Below are 11,006 nucleotides of genomic sequence, written 5' to 3' on the forward strand. Positions count from 1 at the left end.
CCAATTAAGACTTAAATAAAAGGATTAGAGGGGGGGAAGCAAATAGGAAATAGCAATGCGGGTAAGAGCAGTGAAACCCTGATTCGGAGGGTAGCCCTCATCTCTTCTCTTCTCATCTCATCCTATCATTATAAAGTCATAACCCACCCTTCGTTGTAATTCCCAAAATTCATACCAAGACTTCCACCAGATAAAAGGGGTTTTTTTGTTTCCCAAATTGGAATATTAAAGAAGCAGAAGAAGAAGAAACCCTAAGGAAGCCCAATTGGAAACCCTAATCTACGTGGTTTTCAAATTCTAACCGAGAATACCAGCATTTGGATTCCGATTGTGTTAGGGAAATTGGATTGAAAATTGAGACACACAGAGACGGAGACGGACAGACGGAGATAGAGAGATAGTGAATGGAGGGAATACCGCATCCGATACCGAGAACAGTTGAGGAGGTCTTCCAAGACTTCAAGGGTAGACGCGCGGGTTTGATCAAGGCCCTCACGAATGGTACTTTACTCTTCTCCGCTTTCATCTTCTTCTTTCTTCTTCTCTGCGGGTTTGCCTTTTTTTTTTTCTTCTTTTTTTTTTTTTTTTTTTTTGCAAATTTTGCTAATTTATCTCCTTGGGGTTGAATTTGCAGATGTCGAAAAGTTTTACCAGCAGTGCGATCCCGGTGGGTCATTTTTAAATTCTTCTACTTCTTCTTCTTCTTTTGAATTATATTTCATTTTGTGCGACTAGGGATTGTGACGAATCTTTGCTTTTTGTTCTTTTATTGCGACTCTGCAATTGATGATGTACTGTGTTCACTGGGCCTTTTGGTCGGTAACAGCTTATGGGCTTTTCTTTTTTTTCTTTTTTCTTTTTTTTTTTTTTTGTATCAGTAATTTTTGACAGTTCACTAAAGAGTTTGTTGTTTTAGGGATTGATAAATGTCTTGTTGCACCTCTCTTGGCTGACCTTTGCTGCATGTTGTTCTCATTTGAGTACGATTTTTTTTTTTCTTTTCCATTTTTCAAGTCCTTTCATAATCTAGAAAGTTAAATAGAAGTGGGAATTTAGCTTTTGGTTTTTGGTGAAAAAATGTGATTTCAACAATGTGCTATTACAACCGTAGAGTATACTCATGATTCCTGCAATTATCCATGAATCTCCATGGAAACTTAGGGGATGTGTGTGTGTGTGTGTGTGTGTGTGAGAGAGAGAGAGAGAGAGAGAGAGAGAGAGAGAAAATAAGATTAATAATGATTATGCACAATTTCTCTGTGGAGTTGACTCCATATACATGTCATTTTTAGTGTTGTTTTGGGCTTGTATTACTTAGAGAACTGAAAACTTTCTTATAGGTACATGAATAAATTTATGTGTTTGGTCATATGATACATTTATTATGATAGCTTCCTTTACACAGTTTTGGCTTGATGAATAATTGTGAAAGACATTGAATGGACTGAGGCCTTATGAAGATTACTGGTATATTCTTGTTCTATGTTGTATGGAAATAAGGAATTTTTACCTACCACCATTACGAAAATAAAGCGACATAGAAAATATGAATATCTTTATTTGTAGCATTAATGGCTTACTTTTTTATGTTATGGAGGTCCCAAATGTATACTTCATAAATTTAAATATTTAGGTTTTCGACTTTGAATGGTGTTTGATAATGTTTATCAAAAATATTTGTACAGTTGAATCTTCAAATTTTAGGTGAACTCACTTGAACCAAATAAAACTGGAAGCAAACTTTCCTACATGTAGACGGATTATGTTAGTATGGGTACACTGTTGTTTCGGTTGTAATCTTTCAATGTATTCTTTCTATTCATAACTTGTCCAGCTATATATTTTGATTATTTTCTGCATTTTACTGCTCTCTAATTAGCTGATGTGCTGACATATTTCAATGATTAAGTAATATCAGTTCTGCATTCTGAATTGTCAGTTTTTTTGGTCCATTTTATGATTGTGATTTTTTTTCTATTGTCATATTGAAAGGAGACGTCATATCATGTTATTACTTTTACCTCTATCTTTTAAGTTGTAAAGAGATCCAATTGATACCATAACTATGGTTATGGTATCATTCTTTTGTCTCTGTTTGATTGTTGTTGAACGTGTATCCCAATGGTCCTAGAAGCTCCACAATATATTCGAAACTTTACTGTCATTTTACACTGTCCTCGTGCATTCTTAATAGTTATTTAGTGTTTTTTTTTTTTTTTTTTTTGGTGATATAAAAAACTTGCAGTGGCATGGACATGATTTTGATTACATTGGTAGTTGGAGAGAGTGTAGTCTTGTTTCTTAATGTACTCATGTTGTACTTTCAGAGAAGGAGAACTTGTGTCTATATGGACTTCCAAATGAGACATGGGAAGTTAATCTGCCTGTTGAGGAAGTGCCTCCTGAGCTTCCTGAGCCAGCATTAGGTATTAACTTTGCTAGGGATGGGATGCAAGAAAAGGACTGGTTATCACTGGTTGCAGTTCACAGTGATTCGTGGTTGCTTGCTGTTGCATTCTATTTTGGTGCACGCTTCGGATTTGGTAAGAACGAAAGGTATGAAATTGTTATCTCTTACTTTATGAATTGTTATCTGTTGTAGGGAGCAGTAGGTATCATCACTCTGGTTTTATGTTATATTGACCCAAGACTTCCTGGCTGTCAATCTTAATTTTCAATTGGCTCCATCTGTCTTCCTTTCATGTTAGTTTGTTTCCTTGCCAAAAAAGAAGAAAGAGAGAAATATTGTCTCAGTTCAACTCTTACTTGAAAAATATGTTATATTTATGCTTGAAACGTTGTTTGCATTTGAATTTAACATTATTTTGGATATGTCCTCAATTCAGCTGTATCTACTTAATACATAATTAATATATCAAAGTTATGGAAAAATTGGAATCAATTTTTCTAGTCATCAAGCAAATATTCATAAATATTGAATCTAATGTTTAGCTTATTGTCTTAAACATAAACGTTGCATTTGACTTTGTTTATTATTACATGCTGTGTATTAAAAATTATTTGTACATTTTCTTGGCTCTAATTTGCAAAGATGTTTTAAATGCTAACGAGAAGAGGATGTAACGATGTATTTTCATCACATCAGTATCTTGATCCCCACCCCCCCCCCCCCCCCCCCCGCCAAAAAAAGAAGAAGAAAGGTTTAAAAATAAAAATCAACCCCCTTTTATGGTTTTTCTAACTGACACTAATATTTTGGTAGCCTTGGTTCTTTCTTTTTTTTTTTTTTTTTTGCCTCGATGTTTCTACTGTTGAAATCTTTTTGATTAAACTGTTGATAAGATGCTTGCTCCACCTGTAAAATTTGGATCAACTTAATGATTTGTGTTAGTGTTGGTGTGCTATTCTTCATGATTAAGCGAGATGATTGGCACAATATATTTTTGATAAGTAATATGTATTATCAACCCCTCAAAGGGGCACAACCCAAGTACACAGGAAGTATACAAAGTAACCCCTAGTGACTAGAAAAATAATTTCAAAGCTCTAAAAAGTCAGAAAATGTAGACACATGCGGGTGAGACCAAGTCATGCTCCATGAACACAGAGTATTGAGTGCCAACTTCTTCACCTCAAACACGCCACTCTCACAATCCTCAAAGCTGCGTGCATTCCTTCTCACCATAGACACCACATCACACACAATGGGATCAGCCTCCATATGTGCAACACAAGCCGATTGCCTAACTGTCCCCCCCAACTCCCCAAGCAATCACTCACCTTTCACGGCATAACCCAATTAACACCCAAAAGTTGGAAGAACATATTTCATAACTCATGTGCAACCTCACAATGCAGGAGCAAATGGTCGGTGGATTCGCCACATTGTTTACACGTAGCACCACTCCATCACCATAATATTCATCTTCCGTAGATTATCCAAAGTGAGTATTTTCCCTAAAGCCGCCGTCCACACAAAAAAATCCACTCTCGGAGGAGCCTTCACCTTCCAAATATATGATTGGCACATATATTCCTTTATTTCCTTCCCTATTTATTAAAGTTGTATGAAGGTATACATATTATGCATGTATATATGCATTCATGGATGTATGCCTGATGTGCAGCTGTGTTCTACATCTCGGCTTTTGGCAATTGCTTCGTCAGATATCTTCTGTGTTTCATTACCATGTCTGTCTCCATGTCTTCAAGCATGCCAAGAAGATTTGTACAATGTGATTTTTTCATTTTATAGAACTTGAGAAGGCTTGTACCTTATTTGTCTGTATATTACTTCTTGTTGTAAAATATCTATTTATCACATCATTTTAGTCATGTAATTCTATGATTTTGTGTTATAGATGCACTCTTGGTGTATGAAGGAAATAATATGAATGTGGAAGGATCATTTTTCCTCAATTTGGGTCATGAGTTCTTAGAAGGAAATTTATTGCAAAAAGAATTTTTGTTGTATATCTAGGTCACTTTTATCACTTAACATGGGGCAGTTCTCTTACAAGATCAATTCAGATTGTCTCTGGTTCATTTAGAAAATACGATCAAAAGAGCTACTAGCGGAGCAATTAGGCATAAATTGATACAGACCCCTCAGAATTTGGTAACTTCATTAACAACCACATGCATTGTGTCAAGTTTTGGATTGAACTAATCCATTGACGCAAATAGTTCGTGGGAGAAAATCCAGTTATTTGGGCCCTCTAAATTGTACTTGTTTATAATTTGTGAAGATCCAATTCTTATTTTTCGTAAGGTTGCTTCGAGATTTCCCCTTCTCTTCTTTCTTCAACATACATACTCTCTCTTGCTGCTTAAAAGTAATTTGCTATGGAAAGGGCTATGATTAGCTGATATTCATCCAGTATTATTCCTCTCCTTTTTTTGCTTTTAATCTTTGTTGTGCACACCAATATATCGAATGAGTAAAACATGTGTTCTTTTGGAGTTAGAATTTCTAGTAAGCCTCCATTGTCCTTGTTTCATTAACATTCAGAGTTGTTGGAAGTTTTTTTTGTATGCTTTGATTATCCTTGCCTTGTAATTTTCATGAGTTGGAAAATGTAGGAATGAGGCCGCAGGTATATAATATAGGTGAAGGTAGGGCATCTTTCCTTGTTTGAATACTGGAAGTTAGGATGAAATTGCCATGGATTAGTCAAGTTGACGAAAATCCTGAAGTTTTATGTAGTTAGATCTACAAGAAAAGGGTTGTTTGTGAATTATTTTGCAATCAGAGTGCTTCTATTAGTGAAGTTTTGCAGCATGAGCTTAGTAAGTCGTTTGGTTCCTTTTTTGACACATAAAAGCTAGTTTGAAGTGAATTGATAGAAGAATATCATGCTTGATTTATGATGGGCTTGCACATTTTTTGGAGCTTCATTGTCTTGTTACTTATGCTTTTATTTATGAGTCTTTTTGGTTCACCAATAACAAAAAAAACCATTGCGATTGATTTTCCTGGACAAATTTTTGTAATTTATTATTCATTCTACTTTGAATATTTGAATTTCTTTAGGTAAAAAAAATTCGTGATTGTAAGCTTGTTTTAGTTTTCTGCTCAGTGGCTTCTTGATGTACCCATGACATTGAAATTTGATGTGAATTGTTTGCATATATAATTTTTGGGCTGATTACAAAATATTGCCATTGTTTACTAAGAAAAAAAGTGCTACGCTTGCTCCAGTGTTGTATAATATAGAAAGCCTTTCGTGCCATAGGTGCAGAAAATGTTGCCCTTGCTATAAAGCCAATAATTAGTAGCTACATTTCACCCACAATTGTGTAGTATATATGATCAAATAAAGTAAGTAGGTGTTTCTAATATTGTTTGGAATTCGCATTTACAGGAAGAGGCTTTTTCAGATGATAAATGATCTCCCAACCATATTTGAAGTTGTGACAGGCAATGTCAAGCAATCAAAGGACCAATCTGCTACTCACAACAGTAGCAAAAGCAAATTAAGTGGAAAGACGGTAAGAAATTGCTGATTTAACAGAAGTTGTTCATTTTTTATGCCTCCTTCGTGTAAAGTTCTCACTGCGTTCTATTTTGATGTTGCCCACAGCAGTCCCGACAATCTGAGCCCCAGCCCAAGGGAGTGAAGATGTCTCCACCACCCAAGGAAGAGGATGAGAGTGGCGAAGAAGATGAAGAAGATGATGAACAGGGTGCAACTTGTGGGGCCTGTGGGGATAACTATGGTACTGACGAATTTTGGATTTGCTGTGATATTTGTGAGAGATGGTTCCATGGCAAATGTGTAAAAATTACACCTGCGAAGGCCGAGCATATCAAGCAGTACAAGTGCCCAAGTTGCAGTAACAAGAGGGCTAGAGTTTAAATCTAGGTTCTGAATTTGGTGATTAATACCAATCAAACAGAGGTGAAAAGGTTTAGACCTTTCTCAGTACAATTTGAAAGCAAGTCAGTGTCTTGTTTTAGTTTATGAATTTGAATGATTGCAGATGAACTTCGGATTTCAAGTTTTGCTACTTTTGCTATCAGTTCTGTCTAATTTTAGTGGGAATTGTGTTTTTAGATAGTGAATGGCAGCCAGTAATACTATGTCTATGCAATTTTCTGGTTTGATCTTGGTGCATATTATCTTCCGTTTCTGCATATTACTACCTTACATTTGGACAGTTAGTTCTCCTTTCGTTTTGCAATCTGCGGAGGTTGCACATGGATAGAGCTGAACGACAAGAATTGGCAAATGTTTTCTTGCTGCTTACCATAGTTTATGACCGTATTGATCTACCACGCTGCTTTGAACACCCTGAATAGGCTTTTGTGGCAATTGGCGTCAACCATGTTAAAAAGCATAAATGTTGAGCCATTCCCATGAGTTCCGAGAACTGCGGAACAGTCAGCAGTGCAGCCACCATAACACTGCAAAATGAGACCGTTCCCCCTTTCTAGTGAAGAGTCTGTAAATGCTCAAAAAAAATTATAATAATAAATTTTTTTTTTTAAAAAAAAAAAAGGCCAAAAAACACACATCTCACGCTCCTTTTTTTTTTTTTTTTTTTGGCTTTTTAATGCCTATTCTCTCAACCAATGCCCCCACTCAGGTCCCTTAGGTTTTGAGTGTCTGATGCGTTGTCTCCCATTACCAGTAATCTTTGCAAGAACATAGCCCATTGCTGAAGCGGTGAAACCGATTATTATCCCTCACAATTATTTCCCTTTGCTCCAACTTGGAGATCATCTTAATAGCTGTATGACAGTCCCAACATACCCTTAAATTCTTCACCACCCTAATTACTGCCCCTGCTTCACTAACAAGAAGAGCAAAACAAATGGCCAATTTCTCACTATGAGTTCCCACCATCTCCTCTTTCTCCTCGTCTTCAACGTCTCTCAGCACACAGCTTTTATCAGCCGTATACCCATCCCTCGTCATCTTCCTTCCCAATTCTGACAAAATCCTATAGATGTCTTCTGATTGTTCATGCGATCTATCTCCTACTATGAACTTGTGCATTTTACCCTTGTCTTCTACCCAACTCCATCCAATTGTCTTCTTCACTCCCACCCTTCTCATTGTTGCCCGGACCCTATCGACGTCTTCCCACCTCCCTGCCGAAGCATAAATGTTGGATAGCAAAATATAATTTCCCGAATTGTATGGTTCAAGCTCAAAGAGATTGCTTGCAGCCAGCTCCCCAAGTTCAACTCTTTTGTGAATCCGGCTTGCATTTAAAAGAGACCCATAAACTCCTGCGTGTGCTTTCATCGGCATGCTTTCAATTAACTTTTTAGCTTCCTCCAGTTCACCCAGTCGACCTAGCAAATCAACCATGCATGCATAGTGATCTACAGCAGGAACTTTAATTGATTTGAAGACCTTCCAACCTTCTTCCAATAATCCCGCATGGCTGCATGCTGTCAGGACACCAATATAGGTTACGCGGTCTGGTTCAATGCCTTCTTCTTTCATCTTTGAAATTAGTTCAATGGCTTCCTTTCCATGTCCATGAGTTGCAAACCCTGCAATCAATGTGTTGTAGGAAACAACATCTCTTGTTACCATTTCTTGGAATATCCTCTTGGCATCTTCCACGCTCCCACATCTAGAGTACAAGAAAATCATAGAGTTGTATCCTGAGATGCTGAGCTTGATATGGTTTTCATTGAGGATGTTCACAGCCCAATTGCCCAATTTCAATGCCCCAAGATGTCCACACGCTGAGAGAACACTCACCATGGTCACCTCATCTGGTTTCGAGTCTTCGGTAGTAGTCATGTCTTTGAAGAGCTCAATTGCCATAGCTGACTGCCCATTTTGAGCATAACCTGCAATCATCGAGTTCCATGAGACAACATTCTTCTCGGGCATCTTATCAAAAAGCTCTCTAGCCGAAGTCAAATCCCCAACCCTTGCATATGCTGAAATCATGGCATTCCATGTTACAGAGTTCCTAAACACACCCAGATCATCAAAAAACTTTCGGGCAGTCTCAAGGCTCCCGCACTTTGCATGCATATCAACCAGCGCGGTCTTGACAAAACAATTTAAATGTATCTTCTTCTGGTCGATTTTTCTGACAAGTGAGTCTGCAAGGCAAGGATCACCATGCAACGAGAGCGATGAAATCACAATAACCCACGTCGTTTCATTTGGTTGAACACCGGTATTCATCATGTCATCAAACAATCTTAAAGCCTCCTCTGCAAACCCACTCTTAGCATAACCTGATAGCATTGCATTCCAAGAGACAACACTTTTCTCCGGCATCTCATTGAAATACCTCCTTGCACTCTTCAAAGCCCCCATCTTAGCATACCCAGTGACCATAGCTGTCCACGTAATGACATTCCGCTCAGGCATCATATCAAATAGTATACGTGCTTCAACTTCATTACCCCATTTCCAGTACCCAGAAATCATTGAATTCCAATCCGCAAGAGTCCTTTCATGCATTTCATCAAACAACTCCCTGGCAACCTCAACTGGGCCACATTTTGCATACATATCCATAATTCCATTGCGTACGTAACGATCCAGACCATGACCCAATTTAATCACATGGGCATGAAACAGAATGCCGGCGTTGCCAGCCAATCTAATCAATAACGGGTAAACGAATGTACCAGGCCTTACACCACGACATTGCACTTGTCTGAACAAAGAAACCACTTCATCATGAGCACCCAAATGGGCGTAATATTTGAGCATGGAGGTAAAGACATGGCCATTCGGGCACAACACAGAGTTGAAAATGAGACGGGCGTAGGTGAGAGGCGCGCCGATGCGCGTGCAGTGATTGAGAAGTAGTGCCACCCAGTAGTTGTGGTGGTGGAGGGAGTTGTAAACGAGGTTTGCATGGAGCTGTGTTAGATGTTTTAGACTCCTTATTCTGCAAACTATGTTGCCCAAATGTGACATCACATTCACATTTACATTTACATTTACATGCTTTGGCTCCAAACATGCCCAAAAAACCTTTTTAAATGGTGTTATAAAAACTCTCCTCACATGCAATAGGCTTATCTTATCATTCCTTGCCTAAAATCAATGGGTATATATATTTGTTAATATGTTTTAAGGGGGTGTTTTTTAATTTTTTGTTTGAAAAAAATATTATGATGGCACGTAAAGGCGAAAAATTGTTTTTATGTTTTAAATAATGTCTTGTGTTTTAAATTGTTTATTAAAAAAAAAAAAAAAAAACATAAACCTCTCTTAATTTGTCTATTATATTCAACAAATTACAAGGCAAATACTTATACAATATATAGTTTCCAAAACAAACACTCTTCTTTTTTCTTATTTTCAAACAAGAATCTAAGCAATTTTCCTCTCAGATAAGTGATTTTAGAGAATGAAAGATGAAAGAGATCGAAGACATAATAGAAGGTGAAAGAAGTAGGTAGGGAATCAGTAAGGATGTAGGCTTGTTTGCTTTTGAGCGATTAGATTAATTATGATGGACGTGGCATATTTGGAACCATGCATTGGAGCAAATAGGATGAAACTAATTAATTGGGAAAGAATCTATACTCCATCTTTTCATTTCTTTTTTTGTTAAATCAAATTCCCAATATAACTCCAAAAATTTCCATATTCTCTCGTGCACAGACATAAATATGTCATCATCGTGATTAAATCATAAAATAATTAATGATGTTGCATGGGATATCAACTACCACTCGTATTATATGTATATATATATGGACCTACTCTTTAGTGTTATGTTTTGCATTGCTAAGACAACCTTTTTTGTCAAATTGATAGCTCTTTCTGCTTAGTGCTTAACAATGGAACAATGTTCAGGATTTGTACCTAACAAATGGATACAGACGAGCTAAGAATGTCCTAGTTGTTTGGACGATTCCCACCAAGAAAATATCATCTTCAACTGCCACAGTTGAAGGCTGTGCTGTTTCTTAATTAATATATTAACTCTTTTTTTTCTGGTCAAATAAAACAAAGAGAAGAAACACTAAAAGAACAATCAGAACAACAATAAAAAAAAGAAAACTAGCTAGGGGGGGTGGGGGGGATTAAGGTTACTAATGGTCCACAACTATAATGGGGCAAAGAAAAAATGAAAATGCTTCCACTTTAATAGTTGGGGCAGCCTATCTAGCAATAAGGTTGTGCGAAAATTAATTAGCACTATAGCGAATTTTTAAAAATGAATAAGCTGTAGCTAACAGTAATAGACTCTAAAAGTTGGCAGGCTTAAAAAATGAAGGAATTCAGTAAGAGCCTCCAAGTTGAGAAAGGCACGCCAAGACAAAGAGAATTACCATCAATCTATAATGATATTGTTGAGCCCTATGCAATTGCAAGTTTAATGACCAATAACACGACTCTAGCATCACCTACAAAAGTGACAGTAAAAATCACAATTAAATTTTAAATAAACTACTGTTAAAATTCCTACTAGAAAAACTACAAACAAACGCACTCACAAAAGAACAAAGGCACTCACAAAAGGACCACTTCAATAATCAAAAATATAAATACACCATTGATTCTGTATGCAATATAATTAACTAGAATGCATGTCCATAAGCC

At 36.9% G+C, this 11,006-nt stretch overlaps 2 protein-coding genes across 3 annotated transcripts; one reads left to right on the forward strand and one right to left on the reverse strand.

Moving 5' to 3' along the window:
• Positions 1–34: 34 nt before the first annotated feature.
• Positions 35–6,566, forward strand: AL6 (alfin-like 6). 2 transcript variants are annotated; one of them, XM_059590091.2, is made up of 5 exons: positions 35–501; positions 635–667; positions 2,328–2,556; positions 5,826–5,952; positions 6,048–6,566. In XM_059590091.2, exons 1-5 carry the CDS (start codon positions 405–407, stop codon positions 6,318–6,320), a joined length of 759 nt encoding a protein of 252 aa, XP_059446074.1. In that variant the 5' UTR covers positions 35–404; the 3' UTR covers positions 6,321–6,566. The 2 variants fall into 2 exon arrangements, with proteins under 2 accessions (XP_059446074.1, XP_059446073.1); XM_059590090.2 differs by having other exon boundaries at positions 37–501; positions 6,045–6,566.
• Positions 6,567–7,016: 450 nt separating this feature from the next.
• Positions 7,017–9,406, reverse strand: LOC132179279 (Pentatricopeptide repeat (PPR) superfamily protein). Its single transcript, XM_059591979.2, has one exon. It carries the CDS (start codon positions 9,366–9,368, stop codon positions 7,089–7,091), a length of 2,280 nt encoding a protein of 759 aa, XP_059447962.2. The 5' UTR covers positions 9,369–9,406; the 3' UTR covers positions 7,017–7,088.
• Between the last annotated feature and the right edge of the window lie 1,600 nt (positions 9,407–11,006).

The sequence above is a fragment of the Corylus avellana genome, chromosome 4, assembly GCF_965113065.1.
Source record: "Corylus avellana chromosome 4, dhCorAvel1.hap1.2, whole genome shotgun sequence".
NCBI lineage: Eukaryota > Viridiplantae > Streptophyta > Magnoliopsida > Fagales > Betulaceae > Corylus > Corylus avellana.